Below are 10,497 nucleotides of genomic sequence, written 5' to 3'. Positions count from 1 at the left end.
GGCCGCCAGGCGCGCGCTGGGACTCACCGGGCTCCGCGACGGCGGCCCCTCGCCCGAGCCGGCTGCGGAGCGCCCCCCGCGCGACCATTACGGCCCCGCCCGCGCGCGCGCAGCCGTGCGCTCGCGCGCCGCACATGCGCAGTCCGAGCCGCGGCGTGCACCCGCACGCGCCCGCCCCCTGACCCGCCGGTCACGTGAGAGTTGAGGGGCGGGGCGTCGCCCACGTGACTCCTCCCAGGGCCCGGTCCGGCCCCAAGATGGCGGCCTACCTGCAGTGGCGCCGCTTCGTCTTCTTCGACAGGGAGGCGGTGAAGGAGCCGCCGGCGCCCGACGGGGCTGGCGCGAAGCCCTTCGTGCTTCCCCCGGGCATCGCGGTCTGCGACTCGGGCAGGGGCAGCCTCGTGTTCGGGGATATCCTGGGCGGCGGCGAGAGGCGCCTTGCCGGGCGCTGCGGCCTGCGCGGGGGTCGGGGCTGGGGGCGCGGCGGACCGGGCTGCCCCGCGGGGGCTGGGGCTGCCCCGGTGGGGGCGGCCCGTGCAGGCTCGGGGCACAGCAGCCTCGGGCTTACGGCGGCTCTCTGCACTTCTGCGGCCCCTGCGCGCTCAGAACTGCTGCTAGATGTGCGGTGCCCTTTGGCTACCCTCAGGCAGTGCACCTACTGTAAGCTTGGTAGGGGCCAGCAACGGGGAAGCGTGAAGGTTTGGGTTATGACATGCCTGGAGGTGTGTTTTTGTCTTGGTGTACCTTAACTGTGATCTACATATGGAAGGTCAGATCTGGTTTTTGCCCCGCTCCCTTCAGCTTACTAGTTTCCAGGCTTACAAGCTAAGGGTAACACACCTGTACCAGCTGAAGCAACACAGTATCTTGGTTTCTGTTGGTGAGGATGAAGAGGGTATTAATCCTTTGGTAAGTCAAACAGCTAAGAGAGGAAAGCTCATTTGTATTATGAATCTTTATAAAGACTATTGTGATTACTTTGGCAGAGGCTTCTTTTCTTAAGTAACTCACTGATCCTTGGCTCTGTGAACTTTGGTGTCCATTCTTGACTTCCTAACACCTGCCCTTTTGCCTATGCCTCCTCTCTTGTTCGTAGGTTAAAGTGTGGAACCTGGAGAAACGAGATGGTGGTAATCCTCTTTGCACACGGATTTTTCCAGCAATACCGGGTAACAAGCCCACAGTTGTATCCTGCCTAACCGTCCATGAGAATCTTAATTTCATGGCTATCGGTAAGTAAAATTTAACAGGAGTAGTTAAAGAAAAATCTTATGATACTAAGATGTAGGGAGAATGGATGGATAACACAAAAAGTCATCATTGAGCATTCTGGCTTTTTTTTATTCTCATACAGTTTTTACTTGCAGAGATAGTGTCTCGCACTGCTGGAGAGCTTGAGAAGATGAATGTGTATGCTTAGCATGCATCTATATATATTACTGTATTAACTTTGATATTTAGAAGAGAGGTATGTATTCTTAACTGATGTAATTTTTCCCTATAAATCAGTAGGGTTTCAAATTTAATGAACTTATTATGAAATTTAGCTTTTGTTGTGACACAGAAAAAAATCATGGATTGCATGATACCTAAGATTGCAGAGATGTTTGTTTCTTAGTCACTCTGTAGAAATCTTAAAAAAAACAACAAAAAACAAACAAACACAAAACCCCCCTTAGTTTTTTTGCTTGGATTTAAACCCTCCTTTATAGTATTTGTTCCTTAAACACTGACAGAGTAAGACCAGTAAGGGTTGTGAGGCTACAAGCTATTTCTGTGGGTTGATCCCTGCACTGAAATCAGAGTTTCCATATGTGTATTGTGGCCTTTTCCCTTGAAACAATTTGCAGGATCAGAACCCTAAGTAAGTTGTAGAAACCTAACGTTTTACTCAGTTTTAGGAATCTCCCTCTAGGGCTTTAAGAATTTAGGTTTTAAAGTTTTAGGAATTCTCCCTCTAGGGTTTTTTTGAGTTTGTTGTATATTTTAAATGAGCAAATTAATTAAACTGATAGTTACAATTGGTGGATGAGATAGCTGTTCTTTTTTAAAAAATAAATAAATAAATACAAAAGAACAAAGGAAAATAACCTGCAAGTGAAGTTTGCATGGGGAAGACAAGTTGAATGTCACTGAAAAATGGCATCATGTGTGCAGCTAGGAGACAGCTATGGACTGTAATAAGACTAATCAGGGATAGTCTGGTACATGCTTCTGTGAAGTGAGAACCTGCAGCAATCCCATTCCTTAATATCTTGTTGGTTAGCAGGTGTTGTCGCTCACCAGAGCTGCCATAAGTTACACTGGATAATATTTCAAGTGGGCCATATGAGTAAACAGTTCTGTCTGTCCCCTTCACCAGGTTTTGCAGATGGGAGTGTTGTACTTACAAAAGGAGACATCACTCGAGACCGGCATAGTAAGACCCAGATTCTCCATGAGGGCAGTTACCCGATTACTGGCCTTGCTTTCCGACAGTCTGGCAAAACAACACATCTGTTTGTGGTTACCACAGAGAACATCCAGGTGGGAAGTTACTTATTAAAAATGAGAATCTGACTTGCAAATTGCATTGGCTTCAGAGTCTAGTTCAAAGTGATTCCCAAAATCTTGTATCTCTTCTGTAGTCTTACACACTTTCAGTGAAAGATTATCCCCATCTGGAGTTGGACACTCATGGTTGTGGATTGCGCTGTTCTTCTCTCAGCGACCCCTCCCAGGATCTCCAGTTCATTGTGGCGGGAAACGAATGTGTGTACCTTTACCAACCAGATGAACGTGGCCCATGCTTTGCCTTCGAGGGACAAAAGCTAATTGTTCACTGGTATCGGGGGTACCTCATCATTGTCTCCAAGGACCGAAAGACTTCTCCGAAGTAGGGCTCCTTGGAACAGATGAGTTCATTTCACTTTTGCAGCTTCCTGCTTTCCCTTCTTCCCTGGGAGGCTTCACTGTAGGGGCTGATTGCAACTTTGTCAGAGGCTGTCAAAATTCATCCAAACCCCATACATCATTAATCTCTATTGAGGGAGTGGCACAGTCAAGTATGCTGAACCGATGGGATTTTTTTCCAGTCGTATGAATTTGTCTAATGCACAGATGGAATTCCTGCATAAGTATGGGCCCACTTAGTTTAATTGTCTGAATGAAACCCGCTTGTCTTTCTCTCTGGGCGTCCCTAGTTTGCATAGGTATCAAAAGCAATCAAGTTATGTTCTCCTGGATTTCTAAAGCTTTCTTCTGCTCTCCAGGTCAGAGTTTGCTGGGAGTGAGGCACAGAATTCAGACAAACAAATCTTGAATATCTATGACTTGTGCAACAAATTCATTGCATACAGCTCAATCTTCGATGATATCGTAGATGTCTTAGCGGAGTGGGGGTCTCTGTATGTACTGACCAGAGACGGGAAGATCCATGTCCTGCAGGAGAAGGATACACAGACCAAACTTGAGGCATGTAAATCTGTTTTGTTATTAGTCTCTGCCTTATGTCTGCAAAATTGTACTGCCTTCACAAATTGAAAAGTTGAAGAGACAGCATTCATGTAAGTGAGTAACATAACAAATGACCGGATGGCTTCTCTGCATAACCAATGTTGTAAGCATTTGATATTTAAAATCCTGCATGTACTTACATGTGCAGCACCGAAAAGAAGAAAAAAACTTGTTTTCCAGGCATGTTTTAACCTTGTTTTGGGAGGTGATGTTTCCCTCATGCTGCTGTTATCCCATATTTAACAGATGTTATTCAGAAAAAACTTATTTGAAATGGCTATTAACCTGGCCAAGAGTCACCACTTGGATAGTGACGGTTTGTCAGAGATTTTCCGGCAGTATGGAGATCATCTGTACAACAAAGGGAACCATGATGGAGCCATCCAGCAGTATATCCGGTAAGCAGGGGTTGTGTGGAGCCAAGATAATGTGGTACAGATAGGCGCTACGGAGGCCTTGATATTTGTCTCAGCCCGGGAAAAAAAGACATTGACTCAAGGTGAAGGGTTCTACCAGTAGAGAGAGGCATGTTAGTCAGATTACAAGTCTGAGAAGAGTTACTTGGAAATCACTGCCTACACCTTAGTGTAAATGTCTCTTTGTTTGTATCATAACATGGATTATGAACCCACATATAAGAGTGGAATGGGGCCTAATAATGTTGATATAAACAAAGGATTGTCTTGTCTGGAATTGTGTGCACCATTTCAGCTATCCTGTGTCCAAAAGCGCACTGAAACTGTAGAGGCTCACAGAAACATGACAAACCAGATTAAGGGTCTGTAAGACTATCCACTGGGGCAAATATAAAAGTTGAGGTTTTGTGTCCTACTGAGGAAAAGAGTAAATGCTAACATGATGCAAGTAAGGTGTAATAGAGAGAGGGTGGTTCAGGACCATCTGTTCTTATCTCAAAGCAGAAGGGGAAGCAATTTGGTGTAATTTCAAGATGGTATGTTAGTTGACTGATAAGAAAAAAATTTTTCATGCAATGCAAAAATAGAATTCTGATAACCCAACATTAACTTTCTTTGCAAATCGTGGCATAATTGGGTACTCGTGTAGCCTCCAACACTATCTGGAAAAAATGGTATTTAAATGTAGGCAAAGCTTTTGAAGAGCTGACAAGAAAACCATGTAGTACACTTGCTTAGCCTTACAGCTATTACAGGAGGCAAGGATGAAATTTTCTTCTGTTGCTTTTCTTGTATCTTTCTTGGAAATACTAACTACTGGCTGTTGTCAGAGCCAAGACAGTAGATAAGATGGATGATGTGATTTGATCAGGTATGGCAGTCTTGGAAAATGCTCAAACAGATTAACTGAAGTCTGTTGTAAAACTTCTCAGGTTTTATAAAGCTTCTAATGCTGTTTTGGGGCTTACTAACAACTTCATGTTTAGTCTCTTTAAAACTCTATGAAGTGCACTATTCATGTATAACTGAAACTTTGCTGTCTGGAATCTTGACCTTTGGTGAGAGTTGGCATGTATTTTATTGTGGACTTGTGTTAAGTGTCAGGGTAACTGTGGCTAAACTGCTCAGATGTCAGCAAGAGTTTTGAATGTAAGACTTTGAGTATGTGGCTGAAATTAAGGAAAATGTGGCTGCTGTTCCCCTTTTTGGGCTTCCCAGTTAGCTGTGGTCAGTGTGGTCTACCTTCTCACCTTTTCTTTAAAGGATCATTAACCCCTCATGTGCTGCCACCATCATTCCAATTTGCAGGCTTTGTTTTAGAGGGGATTGTTTGTTTCACTGTGCATACAGATGCATACAGATGATGCATACAGATGTGCATACAGGTGGTCTGGTTATGCCATAACTAGTTGTTTCTTCTGATATGTAGCTGGGTGGTCCCTAATGGGTTAGTGTCTGCTGAAATTGTTCTGCCTGCTCCATTATTAATTTCTCCATTTGTGACTCATTGGGTACCTGGACTCTTGTGCAATGACTCTTCCCCTCCCAGAACTATAGGGAAGTTGGAGCCGTCTTATGTTATTCGGAAGTTCCTGGATGCTCAGCGTATACACAACCTCACTGCTTATCTGCAGACTCTACACCTGCAGTCCCTGGCCAATGCAGACCATACCACACTTCTGCTGAACTGTTATACCAAACTCAAAGACAGCTCCAAACTGGAAGAGTTCATCAAGGTAATTGTGGAAGGTGAACTATTAATAATGCAAAGTTTGTTAGGTTACCATGATAATTGAAAAGCGGTAGTGGTGACAGAGTAAATTGGTTCCGAGGGGGGCTGTATCTATTTAAAAAAAAAAAAAAAAAAGGGGAGGGGGAAGGACAGACAGAATGAGGCTCGTTCCTCAGTACCTTTCTCTTTGCTCCTTTATTTCCAAGCTCTCAGCTTCATTCTGGATTTGGCTGGCTTGCCATTTAAGTTTGGAGTGTGCTGGCTTTGGCCAGTGTGACTAGCAATCTACTGAGAGGTGGTTGAACTATCTCCTTTCTGCATGAGTGACCTTTCCCTTGTATGAGAGGTGCTGAGTTGTTGTTGCTTTGGTTTTCCTCCTTCTACATAAATGATTGCTACTTGTGGATTGTGGGAATAATGAGGGGGCTGCCTTTCTGCTTCTGTTCTCGTAGACTAGTGAGAGTGAGGTCCGCTTTGATGTGGAGACAGCAATCAAGGTGCTTCGTCAAGCAGGTTACTACTCCCATGCTGTGTACCTGGCAGAGAAGCATGCGCATCATGAATGGTACCTCAAAATCCAGCTAGAGGACATCAAGGTGAGGAGGTGCCATTGCTCATGTTCTTACTGGTGAGAATACAATTTGTCAGAGGTGTGACTTCTCTATGGACTATTCTGTGGACTCCATGGATATGGACCCCTCTAGGACTATTCAGGCGGCAATGAAAACACCTGCTATTGCTTATGCATCGGTTCTCTGCTTCTGGCATGTACAGTAGACTCTGAGGGTGGAAATCAGAAGGGTTAACTGTTCTGTCTCAGAGATGACTTTTTACAGAGCCACTTAAGAGAAGGGAGGAGCTTTAGTGACAAACTGATCTAAATCACCGTCGTCTTCCTCGGGACAATGGCCAATTTTCCTCCCTGAGGAGGAAAATCAGCAGGAGTAGTGAACTAAGTGGTAATTCAGAGCAAATTCAAAAATGAAGTATACCTTCATGGTATACTTGCAGCACGTCTTCAATGCTCTCTGTGACCCAAGTAGAGGTGTAACCTCGACGTGGATAACAGGTGCCAGTGTCTCATGATTCTTGCTGGCTGCCCCCACAGAACTACCAGGAGGCTTTGGGGTACATTGGAAAGCTGCCTTTTGATCAGGCAGAGAGCAACATGAAGCGGTATGGTAAAATCCTGATGCATCATGTTCCTAATGAGACCACAGAGTTGCTGAAGATACTGTGCACTGATTACCAGCCATCAGGAGACAAAGAAGGCCCTGGGATTCTGGAAGGAAAAAAGGTATGCTTTGCACTGACTGGGCATTGTTGCTCTAGAGTAGCAGGTTTGCAGCCAGTGGATGCTCCCACATGCTTTCTGGTGCAGCCTTGATGTCTTAAACGTAATGAGAAGACCTGCCCTGGTGTTACCACCAGAGATAAGAGACTCCCTGATGCTATTGCTCAGCACTGATTTTGGCATTAATTAGAATTCTGTACTGAGTATTTCTCTCGTGTCAGAGATGCTGGAAATGAGCACCCTACGTGTTGGGAAAGAAGCACCTGTCTGGCTGTGGCTGGTCTGGGTGCTTATCTTTTTCTGGGCTGTATTACAGGCTAATTCTGAGGAGTTCATTCCAGTCTTTGCAAACAACTCCCGAGAATTAAAGGCTTTTCTGGAGCACATGACTGAAGTGCAGTCTGACTCCCCACAAGGTGTCTATGACACATTGCTGGAACTTCAGCTTCAGAACTGGGCACATGAACAAGATGAACAGGTTTGAACTCCTCCAACTTTGTATTTTGAGAGGGAACTTTGGTGTCTGGTGAACCTATTTTCATTCCTGCTGACCTGTAACCTTTCCACGTGGGTGGTGTTAACATGAAGCAATACATATGCTGTCCTGGACAAATAAATGGGAAAGCAGTCTGCTATCTGGGAGAGGACTCCTTTTAATAAGGCTGGGCTTGTTTTCTGTGGGTCTCATTTAAGCATGGATTCCAGAGAATACAGCCCCTGTGAGCAGGTACCTCATCCCACAAAATAAGCTGTTTAGGCTTGCCTTGGCCTCTGAGAATATTGGTTATTTGGGCCAAAGAAACTATGTCCTGTTTGCTTAATAGGGCTAGAGGGTAAATAGGAGAGCTTTCTTTATCTTCTAAAGAGCTACAACTTGTCATCGGGTCTTAGTGCAAAACAGTGTATGTGTGTATTTGTTCTGCCCCACCCTGGTTCTCTGTAGATAAAGGAGAAGCTGCACAATGAAGCCATCACCCTCCTGAAGAGTGGAAGGTTCAAAACAGTCTTTGACAAGGCCTTGGTCTTATGTCAGATGCACAATTTCAAGGATGGTGTCCTCTACCTTTATGAACAGGGCAAACTGTAAGTGTTGCTCTTCTCCCCATGTTTTTTCTTCCCCCGCCATGGGGATAGCTGAGCCATAAATAAGCCTTCCTGCCCTAGAAGAGTGAAAAAATCTCTTGAGTATCTCAAGACGGGAACTGTAGATCATGGCTCAGCTGAAAATCTCCTATTGTTAAAGCAAGGCATCTATGTAGAGAATGAATGACGGACCAGTCTTGGCTTTTGTGGCAATGTGTGGGGATTGCATGGCAGGGTGAAAACTTTAGGTCTGTATAACAATTCAAAAAGTGAGGTGATTGTATAGCTGATCTGCTTCCTTCTCCTTTAGTTTCCAACAGATCATGCACTACCACATGCAGAATGAGCAGTACAAGAAGGTCATTGAGGTGTGCGAGCTGTATGGAGACCAAGAGGCTTGCCTCTGGGAACAGGCTCTTGGCTACTTTGCACGGAAGGAGGAGGACTGTAAGGAGTATATTGCTGCAGTGCTGAAACACATTGAGAGCAAGAATCTTATGCCTCCGCTGCTTGGTAATACTGAGATGTGGCACCAAAAAAAATGGTTTATAGCACTCTGTGTAAACTAGAAGTCTGAGAGGTATCAATGAAGTTTGAGCCCACCACTCAAATTACTAACCTGCACTATAGGGAACAGTGATGCTAGTGACAGCTCCCTAACTGGGGACAAAGATCTGCAGTTTCAAACACACAGATGCCTGTGCATCTCTATCTTCTGTCCTGTCAGTGTGAGGAGGTGAAGGACTTGCCAAAACTCCCGCAGTGGATTGATGGGGAAGTAGAAATAGAATCCGATCTAATTGTGCTTTGTCCCTTTGATCTGAGCTATCCAAACATGCTCCCAGTCACCTGTTTCTGGAAGCGCATTAGTTGCTGTGGCCCTCAAATGGTCAAATTTAAACAGTCTTTAAATGAGGTTTGTGATTCAGTAGAAATACTGAACCTCTTTGCCTGTAAGTGACCTCTTAAAAGAAAGTGGTCCATCCAGGTAAGACTGATGTAGCTGCAGCTTTTTGCCTGCATTTAAATAACTTGTTGGTTGTCTTCAGTTGTGCAGACTCTGGCTCATAACTCCACAGCCACACTGTCTGTGATTAAGGATTATCTTGTCAACAAACTGCAGAAGCAGAGCCGACAAATTGAGCAGGACGAGCAGAGAATTCAAAAATACCGAGAAGAAACCATGAGGATCCGCCAGGAGATTGAAGAGCTAAAAGCAAGGTGCAGGACTTTGTGGTGTCTTGTCTTATATAGGGTAGAAAGTTATTCCGCTTTATTAAGAAGAAAATATACCTTGTCTCTTCCACCCTTCTCCTTCCTTTCATTTTCTCAGTCCTAAGATCTTTCAGAAGACGAAGTGTAGTATTTGTACCAGTGCCCTGGAGCTGCCTTCAGTCCACTTCCTGTGTGGTCATTCCTTCCACCAGCATTGCTTTGAAAGCTACTCTGAGAGCGATTCAGAATGTCCTACTTGTATGCCAGAAAATCGCAAAGTGATGGACATGATCCGAGCCCAGGAGCAGAAGAGAGATCTGCATGATCAATTTCAGCATCAGGTAGGGTAACACACTGCCTGTATTGCCAAGTTTAAATAAACAGGGTTTAGCTTTCTTTGCAGGCCCCAAAGGCTGGTAGAGAAGGGTAGGGCAGGAAGTTACTTTGTAGACAAGGTTCTATTGACTGAGAATAATGAGACTTTAAGAGCTGGAGTGACTGGCTTAGGTATAGGGTAAGAGGATTCCTTGATGCTCTGCAAAGATGGAAGAGTACCTGTTTAAATTGGCATGTGACAATGCATCTCCATTGCATTACACGTGGTGCTTCTGCACGGTGTTTCCCTGAGGACTAAATAGCGATGTTCAGGATGGGATATTGGCTGGAACGTGCTCATGCGTTTGGAAAAACTAGAGCAGCTCAGGCAGTGTGTTTTCAGTAGCTTTTGTGCTTAGGATAATCTGTCTATTCAACTTCTCTGTGCATGGTTCAAATGGAAGAGTAAAGCAAGAATAGCTAAGTTCATAAGGTTGAATGTCCCAGTCACAGAAAAGCTTAATGCAAGAAATGCAGTAATGCTATTATACCTGTATGCTGTAAATGCTGCAAAGCGTGCAAGTGCATCTGTAATGCGAAGGGATGGAAGTGAACAGGGAGGAAAGGAAGGGCTCTAGCTGCAGGCTTTTCTTGATTGTGCCGCTTTGTGTCCTGCAGCTCAAATGTTCAAACGACGGCTTCTCTGTTGTCGCCGACTACTTTGGGCGAGGCGTCTTCAACAAGCTCACCCTCATCACAGACTTGCCGGGGAAATCGGCTACAACGATTGAAGCCGGCCTCCAGCGGGAGCTGCTCGTGCACACCAAGCGCAGCACCTAACCCCGGCTGCGTCTCCCGCTCCCCCGCGCCGCGGTGTGCGATCGCGCCCCCGAGGCGCCTGTACCCCTCCCCGCCTCGCTCCAATAAAGCGGCCTGCCGGGCAGCGG

At 45.4% G+C, this 10,497-nt stretch overlaps 1 protein-coding gene across 2 annotated transcripts; it reads left to right on the top strand.

Annotated features, from left to right (window-relative positions):
• The first annotated feature begins 246 nt into the window (after nt 1–246).
• Nucleotides 247–10,493, top strand: VPS11 (VPS11 core subunit of CORVET and HOPS complexes). Of its 2 annotated transcripts, XM_067310130.1 has the most exons (16): nt 247–411; nt 761–909; nt 1,097–1,232; nt 2,363–2,526; nt 2,628–2,875; nt 3,252–3,453; nt 3,742–3,893; nt 5,461–5,647; nt 6,096–6,239; nt 6,752–6,940; nt 7,254–7,415; nt 7,881–8,020; nt 8,331–8,533; nt 9,070–9,241; nt 9,354–9,576; nt 10,229–10,493. In XM_067310130.1, exons 1-16 carry the CDS (start codon nt 258–260, stop codon nt 10,388–10,390), a joined length of 2,787 nt encoding a protein of 928 aa, XP_067166231.1. In that variant the 5' UTR covers nt 247–257; the 3' UTR covers nt 10,391–10,493. The 2 variants fall into 2 exon arrangements, with proteins under 2 accessions (XP_067166231.1, XP_067166230.1); XM_067310129.1 differs by lacking the exon at nt 247–411 and having other exon boundaries at nt 565–909; nt 9,100–9,241.
• Nucleotides 10,494–10,497: the final 4 nt, after the last annotated feature.

This window comes from Apteryx mantelli, chromosome 23 (assembly GCF_036417845.1).
Source record: "Apteryx mantelli isolate bAptMan1 chromosome 23, bAptMan1.hap1, whole genome shotgun sequence".
Classification (NCBI taxonomy): Eukaryota; Metazoa; Chordata; class Aves; order Apterygiformes; family Apterygidae; genus Apteryx; species Apteryx mantelli.
The sequence above is the reverse complement of the archived record's forward strand: the minus strand, read 5'-3'. Positions and strand labels throughout refer to the sequence as shown.

Bases quoted from the DNA above. Each gene is read 5' to 3' on its own strand.
- VPS11 (XM_067310130.1), top strand. From the start codon at position 258: ATGGCGGCCTACCTGCAGTGGCGCCGCTTCGTCTTCTTCGACAGGGAG. The intron at 3,894-5,460 runs GTAAGCAGGGGT...TTCCCCTCCCAG, and splicing joins GCCATCCAGCAGTATATCCG to AACTATAGGGAAGTTGGAGC. The intron at 6,240-6,751 runs GTGAGGAGGTGC...CTGCCCCCACAG, and splicing joins TCCAGCTAGAGGACATCAAG to AACTACCAGGAGGCTTTGGG.